The sequence below is a fragment of the Caloenas nicobarica genome, chromosome 1 (genome assembly GCF_036013445.1).
Source record: "Caloenas nicobarica isolate bCalNic1 chromosome 1, bCalNic1.hap1, whole genome shotgun sequence".
Lineage (NCBI taxonomy): Eukaryota > Metazoa > Chordata > Aves > Columbiformes > Columbidae > Caloenas > Caloenas nicobarica.
The window spans coordinates 47,461,047-47,476,357 of NC_088245.1; the positions used below are offsets into that span (position 1 = coordinate 47,461,047).

General features: G+C 43.4%; 1 protein-coding gene across 2 annotated transcripts in view; it reads left to right on the forward strand.

Annotated features, from left to right (window-relative positions):
* FGD6 (FYVE, RhoGEF and PH domain containing 6) overlaps window positions 1-15,311 on the forward strand; it is a 75,860-nt gene that overhangs the window by 39,908 nt on the left and 20,641 nt on the right. For both annotated transcript variants that reach the window (XM_065657026.1, XM_065657034.1), the window contains exons 8-12: window positions 983-1,070; window positions 7,352-7,402; window positions 9,905-9,963; window positions 10,069-10,140; window positions 14,545-14,613. In XM_065657026.1, coding sequence (XP_065513098.1) covers window positions 983-1,070; window positions 7,352-7,402; window positions 9,905-9,963; window positions 10,069-10,140; window positions 14,545-14,613 — 339 coding nt within the window. The remainder of the gene's footprint in view (window positions 1-982; window positions 1,071-7,351; window positions 7,403-9,904; window positions 9,964-10,068; window positions 10,141-14,544; window positions 14,614-15,311) is intronic.

Sequence of the window (15,311 nt, forward strand, 5' to 3'; positions counted from 1 at the left end):
TGCAGCACTTGCTACAAATTATACCAAAGATACATTAACAAAATATCTAGCTGCAATTTTTAAATTTTGTCTCCTGGTTGTACTATGCATGGATTAACTGTCCTATTTTAACTAGGTTGATTTCTCTACCACATCATAGAGCAGTAGCTAACTCATGGGAATGGTGTTTCATTTCAGTTGGAAACATAAAAAAGTGAATTTTCTCGTCTGCGTATTACTAGAAGTTTCAAACCCAGCACATGCAGCAATCGGATGAAAGCTGATTCATGTCCCTAAGAGCATTGCCAGATTTTTTACATAACTCACTTAAAACAAATCAGAGAAGAGATGCAAGCTCCCTAAGCACATGATCCACGCAAACTGTGAATTTACCTCCTATTACATGGGCTTCCCCTGGGGTAATCCTTGCTCAAAAAGCCACTTAGAGCGGGCAAAGGAGGAGCTTGAGGTAGTCCGCAAAGCCAGAAAGAGCACTCTTGTCCTTTTTAAGGACTTGGTGTTTCAGATGCACATTATTTTGAATGCGAACTCAGGATAATTAACATTTTGAAGCATGGATCTCGTAATTCTGTGTTGTCTTTAGAGGTGTGCGTTAATTAAAACTCCGCAGTGAGCACTGCTGTCTTCTCTGCCTTTCTGCCTGATGGACACTGATGGCAATTACAAAGCAGCATTTTGCCCTTGCCACCCGTATTTATTTTATTTCTGGGAAGCTTCACCTCTCTTCCTCATAAGCAAAAGCACCTGTTTTGAATCCACAGAGTATGAGTGCTTACCAGTGTCTTTTAACACATAAATTTTGCATGCAGTGTTCCACACAGAACTGCTTCCGCTGTAGTGTGGTGTTTAACACTGTCACGGTCACACCTTTTTAAGATAAAGCTTATCCAGTGCAATCGGTTATTTGTTTGTAGGTGTATTTTCTTTTGCTGGAACCCTTGACTACCACAGAATCATTACTTATTTTGGTTGTTTCTTTCAGATGAGCCCCCGCTGTGCCAGTCTGGCCCTCAAGCACTATCTGCTCAAGCCAGTTCAGAGGATTCCCCAGTACAGGCTCCTGTTGACAGGTACAGTCAAGCTCTTTCACGGGGGCTTAAGCAGCCAGTCTTCACACGTCCCAGGAAACTTGTTTTCAGGTGCTTGTATCCATCTGTAAAGCACGTTTATCTGACTTCAGATACGTGAAGCTTTTTTAAAAACATGGCATGGGTTTAGAGGCTTTCTTTGTTAATATTGATTGCATTAAAATATACAAGCCATGTGCTAATATTCCCAATGCTGTGGTGTGCTCTCTGGTCTTCGATTCAGCAGTACGTACTTGGAAAACATGATACCTGTGGTGGTTTTCGTTTGTTTCTGTGGTAACAGAAGCCTGTAATTTCCTTGGAGGGTTGGAATGTGCCTGTTTTGCTTTGGGTTTTGGTTTTTTTGAGGGTTTTTCTTTTGGTGGTGGTGGCGATATCGTTGGTGGTGGTGGTTTTTTTGTTGTTGTTGCGTTTGGGGTTGGTTTGTTTGTTTTTAATGAAGGGAAAAGGTAGTATGGAAAATTTGAGCTAGGAGAAGGAAGTGAAAGATGTCTATGCAACTGGGAACTTCTGCAAGTAGCTTCTCCATTTCTTCCCCACCCAGGTGTTTTGTCTGTAAAATCCATTCTATTTTAAAGGCAAAACACATGTTTTTAGTGTAGGTTTGCCAGCTAAGTGTGTAATTCTTGCTACAGGGGCATTGTAGGCTGAAGAGCTGGCTTGGGACTAGGAAATCTGGGCTCTATACCCTGCTCTGGCACTGACATGTTTCGGGCAGCTTGAGCAAGTCATCTCCATGATGCAGTGCTTTTCTGTAAAAGGAGGGCAATGATAGAGGCTTCCTTTGTGAAATATTTTGAGATGTGTTTGTTGTAAGCGGGGCTGGCTCCTGCAAGGATTTGGAAATACTTAAGGCATTGTTTTTGAAAGCCATTGCTTCTCGATGAGCAATTTAAAAATAGCCTCTGTTTATGTAGTAACTGCAAAATAAAATGCTCCGTGACCTTTTTTTTTTTGGCTATGTAGCAGCTTGTTGGCATTTCCCCAGCAACTACTTAGACTAGTGATGCTGTGGGAGATACATCCCTAAGTGTTATACAGCAGTTACCAAGTTATTAATGTTGACTGTTTTCATTTTAATCATCTCATTAAAGTCACAGGTGTTGAAAAAAGGGTGAAACCGCGTTATTAAATGGACTGCTTTGTAGGGGAAAACCTTAGTGACACTTGATAAAATCAGACCATAAAACGTCATTGGGGAGTTGCTTTATTTTAAAAGGATACTGACTTAGGGCATGGTGTAGGTGTGATATGCACTCCAAAATCAGGAGAGCTTTGGATAAGTTCAAAGGTTTTAATTAAAAGGGTTGAACAGAGGATCAGGATTGAGTAAATGCCATTGTCAATATACATAGGTCAGCGAGAGATGTCAGGGGTGAATAGCATTGAAACAAAACTCCAATGTTAAAGGGGAATTCCTCGTGGTCATTAACTGTCGTTTTGGCTGGGACAGGCTGTTTTAGACCTGAAAAAAACTTACTCTGTGGTGACGGGAGTTGCTGTGGGTGTCCCAGTCTGCAGATCTTACTGTGGCTGCCCAGCTTTAAATACACCTGCAAATGCTTTTGACAGGAATGGGATTGCAATGCTGGCTGCTGATTTAGAAAAGTAATTTTCTCGTGTTCTATGGGAGCAGTAAAGGAGGTCACACTAAGAATTTAATTATGCCAGGGCTGGGGAGTGCTATTTTGGATCTGTTTTATTTTCAGTCTGTTCAATCTGTCACGCATTTCTGTTGTCCTTGAGATTCTCTCTCTTCCATATCTCTGTGGATGACCCGTCTGCTCTGTTACCTTCCAGTCGCTCTGTGTAATATTAAGCAATCTCTATGTAAACTTGTGCTGCAAAACTTTTGGAGGATACGCAAAATATTTGAGTCTGTTGTTGCAGTGGGTGAGGTGCAGCGATGCAGCAGCTGCCCCAGCCAAAGACAAGGGGGTCTGTGGGTGAGGGGGCAGCGGGTAAGAGCGGGGGAGCGAAAATAATCCAGGGAAGAAGGCTGGCAGGCATTAGTCAGCAGGGATTTCTTCCTATTTAGCCGTTTTGTGCCAGTGCGACAGCTTTGTACTGGTAATCTGCTGCTACACGGTCACATCACGAGCTTGTTGCTGTGCTTTGAAGTGGAGTTACTTTTCTGCTAACAAAAGCAGGAGCAGGTGGACTCGTAAATCAGGTAAGGAGAGGCGCAGCTGAGTTGTGTTTCTGTTTAATTATACAGCTTCTTCAGTCCAGCAAGACTTCCACTTCTCCACACACCATCCCTGAGCTCTATACTGCAAATATGAGATGGGTTTCGGGGGAGTTTAGAGGCCTTTGCTTTCTTCTAATAGAAAGAAATGAAAGAGAGGTGATTTCTCTCGTCCTGAAAAACTCTGTTTTGAGTAGATGCCTTGAGACTGCACAATATTAACAGGGTCTTCATTGTCATAGAATAAGCTTCTCTCCCCTTTCTCAACATAAGGTTTGCAGAGTCTTTTATTATCCTTAACTCTGGGTTATAGTGAGGGGAGGCTGAGGAGGGTGAAAAATCAGCCTTTGAGCACACTGCCCCTTGGCAGATTGCAAAGAGAGTTGTCAGACTTGAGGCCAATTACATGTTGAGGAACGATTGCTTTGAGTTTAACTTGATTAAATTAGACAAGCTGAGACAAAAAGCAGTTAATGAAGCAGAAGAGAATTTCCAGCAGGAGAAGCGATAGTCACTGCCCCCAAAGCAAGAAGGAAGAGAGAATTGCTGGCTGCTGTCAGATAGAAGCAGGGCATAAGGGGATTTTGTTCCTCACAGAAACAATACTTGTGTGCATTTGCATTTATTTTTGTTGTGTTTTGGAGTATCTAGCAGAGTTATGAGTTTTAATTTGTACGTCCACCTTTCTAAAGGTATGCTTAAGGTCTTCCTAGTCTGAACAACTAAAGTATATATTTTTCCCAGAGGGGAAAAATTTTGGCAAAGACAGCAGATACCATTCCACCTTAATATTTGACTTCTATATTTATTTTATCTAGGAATATTTTTGCTAAGTTTTTACTGTAATGTTTTTCATGTCTGCGAAGTCCTCTTGTCTGTATAGTTTAAGCCTATACCTCCAGAAAGTTGTAGCAAGCACAGCGTTTCCAGCGTGTATTCACAGAAGAGACAAAAAATATCTGTCCTGATGCTTCTCTGAAGCCGAGTTTTAGCTGTGAACTGAGGTTGACTTAACAGATCTACAGGAGAGTATTAAGATGAAAATTATGTATTAATAAGTACTTATCACTTTCAGGATTTTGCAGTTGCAAGTTTTATTTGCTACTTCAGTCTTTTAGTGCGAAAGCTGCCTTTTTAAATACAGAATTTTAAACGAATGTAGTTGTGTTAAAATCTCTAATTTTTTCCTATTCACTGATGGTATGATTTAAAATGATAGAATATACCCATCCAGAAAATGTTTTTCAGTGATGTAAAGTGGTGGTGTTTTGGGGGACATGTCCTACAGCATGAATATACCAAGAAACCTTTTTTTTTTTTCCCGTGTTGGGTCTCTGGATTTAAGTTTTCAGTGCAATAACTTTGGATATTAAATTGGATGTCTCCGTGCTCTAGGGACAGTTGCCTAGAGTGTCAGCAGTGTATTTGGAGACGAGTAACTTATACCCACCTCACCTCTTGTTCCCATCCCACAGAGGGGAGTGTGTGGTTGGCAGCTTTAAGCAGTCGATGTTCCTGTATAAGCTGTAAGGACTTGTTCTTTATACTGGGAGCTACCCACCGGAGCCCTTTGTGCTGGCCCTGCTGAAGATCAAGTTGCGATTGTGAAGCTTTACCTCGTTTGCTTTATGGTGGAATCCCACCAGTGCTTTACCTGGGCAGGACGGCCCAGCTCTGACCTGAGAGAGCAGCCCTCAGCAGGCAGGGTGGGAGAGGGCACCTGGTCTCGTATGTGCGACAGGTTCCTCCAGGTTAAACCAAGTCAAAACCATAGAATCATAGAGTGCTTTTGGGCTGGAAGGGACCTTTAAAGATCATCTAGTCCAACCCCTCTGCCATGGGCAGGGACACCTTCCACTAGACCAGGTTGCGCAAAGTCCTGTGCAACCTGGCCTTGAACACTTCCAAAGATGGGGCATTCACAACTTTTCTGGGCAGCCTACAGTGTGAATTCTTCTCCGTTCCTTTCAAAATACCTCCTGTGGAGTGTGTGTTTGGTTGTTTTTTTATTCTCTCACACCAGCTTCTTAGCAGCATAATCTAAAGTGAAGCACGATGAACTTTGTTTCTAATGGAATATGTGTCCACGTAAATACTGCACTGGAACGTCTGGTAGCTACTACAGCACAAGATCTTGAGGGACACGAAGGACACAATATTTGTGGAGTGTAGCCAGAGAGGTTTTGGTGCCACGACATTGTCTTAAAGGATTTAATGTTGACCAGCGCCTGCTAATGATCAGACAAAGCTTCGAGGAGAGCAGAAAGCCGTGGGTGTTCCTGTGGCCCAGCCAGACCTCCCAGCGCTGCCTCCCCGCTCCCTGCAGGGGACCCCAGCCGGTTCCCCCTCCTTCAGCCCAACCTGCTCCTCGAGCTTCTCCCTTGGATCCTCCCTTAGGTCTTTGCCAAAAACGAACATTTCAGTGCCAAGTATTTCTCTTCCTGTAGTTCTGTTTTTCTCAAAGCTTTCATTAGCTGTGACAAGATTTCTCACTCTTCGTAGCATTGCTACTGCAGAAACGTGTTTCATAATTTTTTTTTTTTTTTTTTTTTTTTTTTTTTTTTTTTTTTTTTTTTTGGCATAAGGAAAAGATTACAATACACTGAGCGGTCTCTGAGGGGCATGCATGAAGCAAGACATCTTATGAAGGCAGGAACAATTGGCTCCTGATCCTTCTTTACTAAAAGGATTAATTTGGGTAGGGCAAGCATATGGGAATTGAATTATTTCACTCCTACATGAAACGTGTACAACTGCGAAGCTAAAATGGAATGCTTGCTAGGTCATATATGATTTGGTTTTAGTAGATCTGCCAGAATCTTAATACCTTGTTTAAAAGGTAATTATAAATCAGTATTTGTTGATCTTATCAATCTAACAAGTAAATTTCTTTGAAAGTTTCTGATTTGGTTTCTTTCCATTTTAAGCAGTTCAGAGCTGTGGCTTGTAGATAATAGATGACTGACGTTTTACTGAGGATGTATTTTAATCTTTGACAGAATATTGTATTGTTTGGTGAACCAGACACTCGACCAGGTTATGGAAACTCAAGGGGGTGTTTTCTTGTATAGTCATACATTTGGAGTTAATTTTAGCTAAGTAAAATAGATTTTAAAACTACCAAGACTTTAATGGATTGAGGGTGCCATCTCGTGGTTGAGGAACTAAATTTATAATTGACAACCAAAAATGCCTATTTGAACATTGGAAGGGCGAATAATACTTTTATTATTGAAAAAATATTAATCATAATCAGCTCTTCTGTAATGAACTACTATGTTTTTTTTCTTAGCTCCTGTAGATAAGTTAGGCGCTCAGGCAAATATGTATAACTTTCAAAATTTTTTGCATCAGCTTAAATGTAAATGATTGCAAGTATGTATTTATGAGAGGTGGGCCCAAGCAAACCTCATCAAATTCAGCAAGGCCAAGTGCAAGGTCCTGAACATGGGTCAGGGCAATCCCAACCATGAACACAGGCTGGGTGGAGAAGGGATTGAGAGCAGCCCTGGGGAGAAGGACTTGGGGGTGTTGGTTGGTGAGAAGCTCAATGTGACCCGGCAACGTGCCCTTGTAGCCCAGAAAGCCAACTGTATCCTGGACTGCATCAAAAGAAGAGTGACGAGCAGGTTGAGGGAGGTGATTCAAGGTCAGGTTGGATGAGGCTTCGAGCAACCTGGTCTAGTGAAAGTTGTCCCTGCCCATGGCAGGAGTGTTGGAACTAGGTGATCTCTAAGGTCCCTTCCAACCCAAACCATTCTATGATCCCATGATTTTTCATTTGCTTGTTTTGTTCTGGAATAATATATACAACATATCATTTTTCTTTGGAGAAGGCCACTGCTTCAATAACCTTTTCTTCCCTGAGCAAGATACCATGACATACTTTCATTGTGGAAATGCTAGTTTTCCTTTTGTTATTACTTTGACAGATTTAAAAGATTAGGTAGTACGTCTTTGTGGCATAGATCTGCCTGAAAAGCAGATTTCAAGGAAAAACGTGGGATTTACTACTTTTTTATTCTGTTTATTTCTTTAATGATACCATCTCTGTATTATTTTTTTCTTTACACAGATTATTTAAAGAATCTTGTAGAAGAATCTGCAGACTATAGGGATACTCAAGGTAAATGTCTCTTTAGATTAAAGAAATAACAGCTTATGTATGTGTGATAATGTTTCTAAGTTTTAAATGCATGCAACATGCCAAGCCAGTAACAGAAATGTTTTCTATTTAGTTCTAGGTTTCTCGGCAGAGATACAGAAAGATTGCAAATTTGTGTTTAAAAAACGTTTTGAGCTGACAGTTGTATCAGCTCACCCTTGAGTTGAAATCAAGAGATAAGAGTGAAGTTCCACAGGCAGCTTAAGCAGATATTTTGGGCACTGCTATGAAAGAGCCAGTCCTTGCATCCGTAGACCTTTCATGATAGGCAATCTGGTCTACCAGCTGCTCCCTCCCAGTTCTGAGCCTTTCTGGCCTCTTCCCCTGTCTTTGTGCCAGGATAAGTGTTCATGTGGTAGGAGTGAACAAGATCAAGGAGCTGCTCTGGGTTATATTTAACTTGAGGAGTTCTCCAGTTTGACTTTCCATAAGTTGCAGAAACACAAGTGACTTCCACAAGTTTGCCTGCAATGCAGGGGGAAAGGCAATAAGAGGAAATGAGAAGGAATAGTTGGTGATGGAAGAGGACAGGACTACGTGTTTCATGGTAGCAGCAATGCAATGCACATTCAGACTGTTGCCTTCTTCCACATGTGCCTCAGCAGTACTATAAACGCTCCCAGTCAATGTTTCCATTTCATTTGCATGAGCCCCTGTCACTTATTTCAGCCTCTTTTGTGACATTCATGCAAGCCCATTATCTTTAGGAGGGTTGCACAGATGTAGTTGATTGGACCGCAATAAATGAGTGCCTTCAGTGCACTGAGTCAAGTTTGCTTTCTTATAGGCTTGTCTACTGATACAATACCATAAAATTTATGAGTAAAGATCCTTCTTAGGGAATTTAGACATATTTGCTTGAGTATGTTGAAAACATAAGCCAAAAATATTTTAAATAATTCTTTGAGAGGGAAAATTTTATCTTGCACTTCTTATGGCCATGAACACACTAATGCTTGCACCATGGTTTTTTGTAGTTGTACTTTCAACAGTATTTTTCTCTCCCTTCATACATCAAAGATAAAAGCAGAAGCTTAGCTGTAAAAATAACAGTGTTGATTTAATGAATTTGGCATGTTTAATAGTCTATCTTTGAAACCGGGTAAGAAAAGAAAATCTAATCTTTACTCACCAAGATCTTTCTTGTAATAATTAACCTTAATTTAGTTCTGATTTGCTTAGTTGTTAAATTCCATTGCAGAGAAGGGGATGGAGCAGACTAGGTTTGGTTATGGTTAGTATTCTTGGAAAAAAACCCAAACACCACAATTCTTCTAGATGACCTTCGTTTGAATACATTACTCTAGCTAAGTGGTATAAGAATGGGAATGTTCTACTCTGCCAAAACTCACTTTGTTTATGGATTTTGACCCTATAGATTATTTTATGTTGTTGTTTAGGTTTGTTTAGTCTTGGCTCTATAAGTAGCCCTGAGATCCTGGAACTTTTTTTTTTTTCTTGGAACTTTTAACATGCTTTCTTTTTGAATATGAACTTAACAATAAGGGAAATATATACATTTTACAATTCTATTAATAATACTCTAATGATTATCTGGGAAAAAACCCCAAGGCTTTGGTTTTGCCTGGTTTGGTAGGCTTCTCTGTGGACTTCTAAGCAAAGGTAGTTCCTTTATTTGAAGTGCCTGACTGCAATTACTCAGAAGGTGTTAAAAGCTTTAGAGACTACATTTTATCAGAGCGGCTGTTCTAGCTTTCAATTAATTGAGTCTTTTTTGGGAACTTAAGTAAATTACAGGGTTTTGGATAAGATCCTTGGATGGGTTCTTTCTCATATACACTCACAGTTCAGTAATTTACGTAATCTTTTTATGTAACCCCTTTTTGCAGTTACACCTTAGCATATATTACAGACAAGTTGCTAGCTATTAAATATCAGTACTTAACAAAATCTATAATCTTTGGTAATGCTTCACTTTCAGAGATTTTTTTTTTTCAAAGTTTGAAATTTAGAAATTTGAACTTTATACTGTTCCGTTGAGGTGCAGCAAAACTAGAGGCAGAAGAAAGAAATCACAAAGATTTAGAAGATTTGTCTAGGTAGTATTCCATGACTGGCACTGGATGCAGTTGCGTAAAATGGAAAAACCATGATTTCTACGTAATCTCAGTTAAAATGTTGTTAACTTTTATGCTGTTAGTAGAAACATTGATATTGAAGCAATTTTTTGTGTGAGAAACTAGAATTTGTTTGTGGATTGTTTTGATTAGCTGTAGGTAATGATTGACACTGTTGGTTGAAGCAATGACTTGCTAGGTCACACTTATTAAACCATGAACCAAAGACTCTGGGATCTATGGGAAGTGCTCCTGAATGCAGTGACTGGTCCATCAGGTCCCTGAATCTTGGCATGGTGTGGAAGGGCAATATTGTACCTGTGCTTTACAGAATACCAATGCCAACTACTCTGTATAACCAAAGCATCATTTCTTTATCCTCCAGATGCTCTAGCTGTTGTCATAGAAGTTGCAAACCATGCCAATGACATCATGAAGCAAGGAGTAAGTATTTTGACTTACGAAGTGGGTTGATTAAATCTTAAAAAAAAGAAAAAAAGTCATGGATGCAAGAAGAATTACTTACCTTTTGCTTTTTTCTTCCTGTAGGATAACTTTCAGAAACTCATGCAGATTCAGTACAGTTTAAATGGACACCATGAGATTGTACAGCCAGGAAGGGTAGGTCCTCCAGATGGCATTCAGCAGATTGCAGGAAAAGTGCAGCACAGATGATATGCAAGCAAAGTACGGAAGCTGGCATACACTGCGGAGAAAAATGGTCTATCGCTTCATTATTTGGTTCTAACAGTCAAATGAATGCTGCCTCTCCATATGTGTGCGGTTTTTATTTTCTAGACATTTATCTGATGAAAACTTATGATTTTTAGAATTATTCCATGCCAGATATTGAAGGCAGGTTTTTCTCCTCACGCTTAACCTTGTTTTTGTCATGGTTTCAAATGCAGCATGGAAAATTGTATTGCAGCCATTCACACTTTCAGAGAAACGTAAGGATGAACAGAAAGGGAACCTTTCATGGTTGCAAAACTTAAGGAGGAGATTGAGACACTGAGGTCCATCAGGGAATGTGAAAGGGAGATCGACTGGTGGAGTAACTCCTTGGCGTGCCAGGCAGACAGACGCCAAGGGGGAACCCCCCAAAAGGTGATGGACCCCCTGCCCTGTCGGGCAGAGAAGGAAGATCTGAGAGAGCCCCTGCCCTGTCGCTGTCAGGCAGAAGTAGGGGGCCAAACAGCTGAGGAGGGTTGGAAGCAAGTTCCAGTTAGGCGTCGCGGGCAACCCCCCTCCCTACCTGCTTTGCTTCCCCGGGTGCCCCTCCGTAATAGGTTTGAGGCCCTGGATATTGAAGAAGATGTAGGTGGGGATGTGGTGCAAGGGCCGCCTACGAGGTCACATAGGAAGAGGCGATCGACTCCACGCCTCAAGACTGCCTCCAATAAAAAAGAAAGAAGGGTAATTGTGGTAGGCAATTCCCTTCTGAGAGGGACGGAGGGCCCGATATGCAGAGCTGACCCTCAGCATCGGGAAGTTTGTAGCCTACCTGGAGCTCGGATCAGGGACATCGCCAGGGCGCTCCCCAACCTGGTGCATCCAACAGACTGCTACCCGCTGCTGATCTTCCAGACAGATGGGGAGGAAGCGGCATCCCATAGTCTGAGGGGAATGAAGAAAGACTTCAAGGCCTTGGGACAAATGGTGAAAGAGTCTGGGGCTCAAGTTATCTTCTCTTCCCTCTTTCCATTTTTGGGTGATGATGTGGGATGGAATAGAAAAATTAAGTCCGTAAATGATTGGCTTCGGGACTGGTGCTACAGGCAGGGCTTTGGGTTCTTTGATAACGGCTGGTTTTATAAGACACCGGTCCGGTCAGTGATATGTGGGAAAGGTTTATCCCACAGGGGTAAAAGGATGCTGGGACAGGAATTAGCAGGGTTCATTTGGAGGGCTTTAAACTAGATTTGAAGGGGGATGGGGTTGTAGCTGGGCTTGCATCAGTGGGGCAGCATGCTGGAATCCATAAAGACCGGGAGGCCCCTCAGGCCCCTAGGGTGAAATCGGTGTACTCGGCTCGCTCCCTGAAGTGCCTGTACACCAATGCGCACAGCATGGGGAATAAGCAGGAGGAGTTAGAAACCTGCGTTCAATCAGGAGATTATGATCTGGTGGCAATCACAGAGACATGGTGGGACAGCTCGCATGACTGGAATGTGGTCATGGATGGCTATGTCCTTTTCAGGAAAGACAGGACAGCCAAGTGAGGTGGTGGAGTTGCTCTTTACGTGAGAGAGCAACTACAATGTATAGAGTACTGTCCAGGTGCGGTTGAGGAGCGAGTTGAGAGTCTGTGGGTGAGAATTAAGGGGCAGGCTGGCAGGGGTGACACTGTTGTGGGTGTCTATTACAGGCCACCAGATCAGGGTGAGGAAGTTGATGAGGCCTTCTACTGGCAGCTGAGCATGGCCTCGCAGTCACAGGCTCTGGTTGTTATGGGGGATTTTAACTACCCTGATGTTTGCTGGAAGGACTACTCAGCCAGCCAGCCTCAGTCTAGGAGGTTCCTCCAGTGCATTGACAATAACTTTCTGATACAAATGGTGGAGGAGCCGACTAGGAGAGGTGCGCTGCTGGATCTCGTCCTCACTAACAAGGAGGGTCTGGTTGAAGCAGTAAAGGTGGGGGGCTGCCTTGGTTGCAGTGACCATGAGATGCTGGAGTTCAGAATCTCCTGTGGTGGGAGCAGAATACCGAGCAGAATTGCAACCCTGGACTTCAGCAGGGCCGACTTTGGCCTTTTCAAACAATTGCTGGAGGAAATCCCGTGGGCAAGGCTGCTAGAAGGTAAAGGGGCCCAAGATAGTTGGTTAACATTCAGGGACTGCTTCTACCAAGCTCAAGATCAGTGCATCCCGACACGCAGGAAGTCAAGGAAGGGAGCCAGGAGACCTGCGTGGTTAAACAGGGAACTGCTGGGCAAACTCAAGTGGAAGAGTAGGGTTTACAATTCATGGAAGGAGGGGCTGGCCACTTGGGAAGAATATAAGGCTGTTGTCAGAGGATGTAGGGAGGCAACTAGGAAAGCTAAGGCCTCCTTAGAGTTAAACCTGGCGAGAGGGGTCAAGGACAACAGAAAGAGCTTCTTCAAATACGTGGCAGATAAAACTAACACCAGAGGCAATGTAGGCCCACTGATGAATGGGGTGGGTGCCCTGGTGACAGAAGATACAGAGAAGGCAGAGTTACTGAATGCCTTCTTTGTCTCTGCCTACTCTGCTGGAGGCTGTCCTGAGGAGCCCCGTACCCCTGAGGCCCCAGAGGAAGGCAGGGCAATGGAGGAGTTTGCCTCAGTTGATGACGACTGGGTTAGGGACCAGTTAAGCAATCTGGACATCCATAAATCCATGGGTCCAGATGGGATGCACCCGCGGGTGCTGAGGGAGCTGGCTGAAGTCACTGCTGGACCGCTCTCCATCATCTTTGCCAAGTCTTGGGAAACAGGAGAGGTGCCTGAGGACTGGAGGAAAGCAAATGTCACTCTGGTCTTCAAAAAGGGCAAGAAGGAGGACCCGGGCAACTATAGACCGGTCAGCCTCACCTCCATCCCTGGGAAAGTGATGGAACACCTTATCCTTGGTGCCATCTTAAGACATATCAAGGATAAGAGGGTCATCAGGGACAGTCAACATGGCTTCACCAAGGGGAAGTCGTGTTTGACCAACCTCATAGCCTTTTATGAAGACATAACAAGGTGGATTGACGATGGCAGAGCAGTGGATGTGGTCTACCTTGACTTCAGCAAAGCATTTGACACCGTCTCCCACAGCATCCTCACGGCTAAACTGAGGAAGTGTGGACTGGATGATCGGGTAGTGAGGTGGACCGCAAACTGGCTGAAGGAGAGAAGCCAGAGAGTCGTGATCAATGGGGCAGAGTCTGATTGGAGGCCTGTATCTAGTGGAGTGCCTCAAGGGTCAGTTCTGGGACCAATACTATTCAATATATTCATCAATGACTTGGATGAGGGAATTGAGTGTACTATCAGCAAGTTTGCTGATGACACCAAACTGGGAGGAGTGGCTGACACGCCAGAGGGCTGTGCTGCCATCCAGCGAGATCTGGACAGGCTAGAGAGTTGGGCGGGGAAAAATTTAATGAAATATAACAAGGGAAAATGTAGAGTCTTGCATCTGGGCAGGAACAACCCCAGGTTCCAGTATAGGTTGGGGAATGACCTATTAGAGAGCAGTGTAGGGGAAAGGGACCTGGGGGTCCTGGTGGACAGCAGGATGACCATGAGCCAGCACTGTGCCCTTGTGGCCAAGAAGGCCAATGGCATCCTGGGGTGTATTAGAAGGGGAGTGGTTAGTAGGTCGAGAGAGGTTCTCCTTCCCCTCTACTCTGCCCTGGTGAGACCTCATCTGGAATATTGTGTCCTGTTCTGGGCCCCTCAGTTCAAGAAGGACAGGGAACTGCTGGAGAGAGTCCAGCGCAGGGCAACAAAGATGATGAAGGGAGTGGAGCATCTCCCTTATGAGGAAAGGCTGAGGGAGCTGGGTCTCTTTAGCTTGGAGAAGAGGAGACTGAGGGGTGACCTCATCAATGTTTATAAATATATAAAGGGTGGGTGTCACGAGGATGGAGCCAGGCCCTTCTCGGTGACAACCAACAGTAAGACAAGGGGTAATGGGTTCAAGCTGGAACACAAGAGGTTCCACTTAAATTTGAGAAGAAACTTCTTCTCAGTGAGGGTGATGGAACACTGGACCAGGCTGCCCAGGGTGGTTGTGGAGTCTCCTTGTCTGGAGACATTCAAAACCCGCCTGGACGCGTTCCTGTGTAATCTCATCTAGGTGTTCCTGCCCTGGCAGGGGGATTGGACTAGATGGTCTTTCGAGGTCCCTTCCAATCCCTAACATTCTGTGATTCTGTAACCTTGAATCCCAAAACTTCTGTGGCATTTCAAGTGTAATAATAATTATAACAATAATGATGAAAATGTCAGCTCATTTGTATGGCTTCTGCCCTGAAAAGCTAGGTTTTGAATTGCTTCTTTTAATTTTCTAGGTCTTTCTGAAAGAGGGAACACTGATGAAGCTGTCCCGGAAGGTCATGCAGCCACGAATGTTTTTTCTGGTAAGACGCTGTGTATGTTGCTGTGTGCCTAACACTGGTGTAATTTTAAGTGGCTGAAACATTATACTGCAAACATAAGTAACTAATAACTTCAGGAAGTGGAAAAAATGACCAATTGTTCTACTTGCTCAGTTCTGATTTAGAGAGATCATCTGTTGCATATGCACCGATTTTAATAGAAAACCACTTCTTACTAGAATGTACTGTTTTGAGCAATGCTCATTTAAAAATTGAGCGCTTTTAGGAGAAGGAGTTATCCATGGTGGTGCAAAAACTAAAACAGTTACTCCATCCCACTTAGCCATGCCAGATCTTAAAACCTACAACTCTGCTGCCGCTCTTGCACCCTTCCCTCCCTCTATCCCTCCCTCCCTCCTCCTCTCCTTCCCCTGCCCGAGGCCGTTCCATCCTGCGCAGGGCACTGGGCTGGAAGGGAAGTGCTGGGTTCCCTTCCTACCTCTGCTACTGTTTTGTTCTGAAACTTCTGTGCATCTCTGAAGTTTCTCTTTCCACTTGAACCTTTTGTTTATCTCTTCTAATTAGATAGTAAAGCAACTGTTGCCCTGTGTGATTTGTGGCATTATTTGTCCACAGTCCTGGCTGAAATCTGTCTTTTAGTTACTGCAGTATGAATAAATATTTCCCTAGGCAGTCATGGGGTGTGTATTCTAAGCTTGCAAGTGCCTGTTTTACAATCC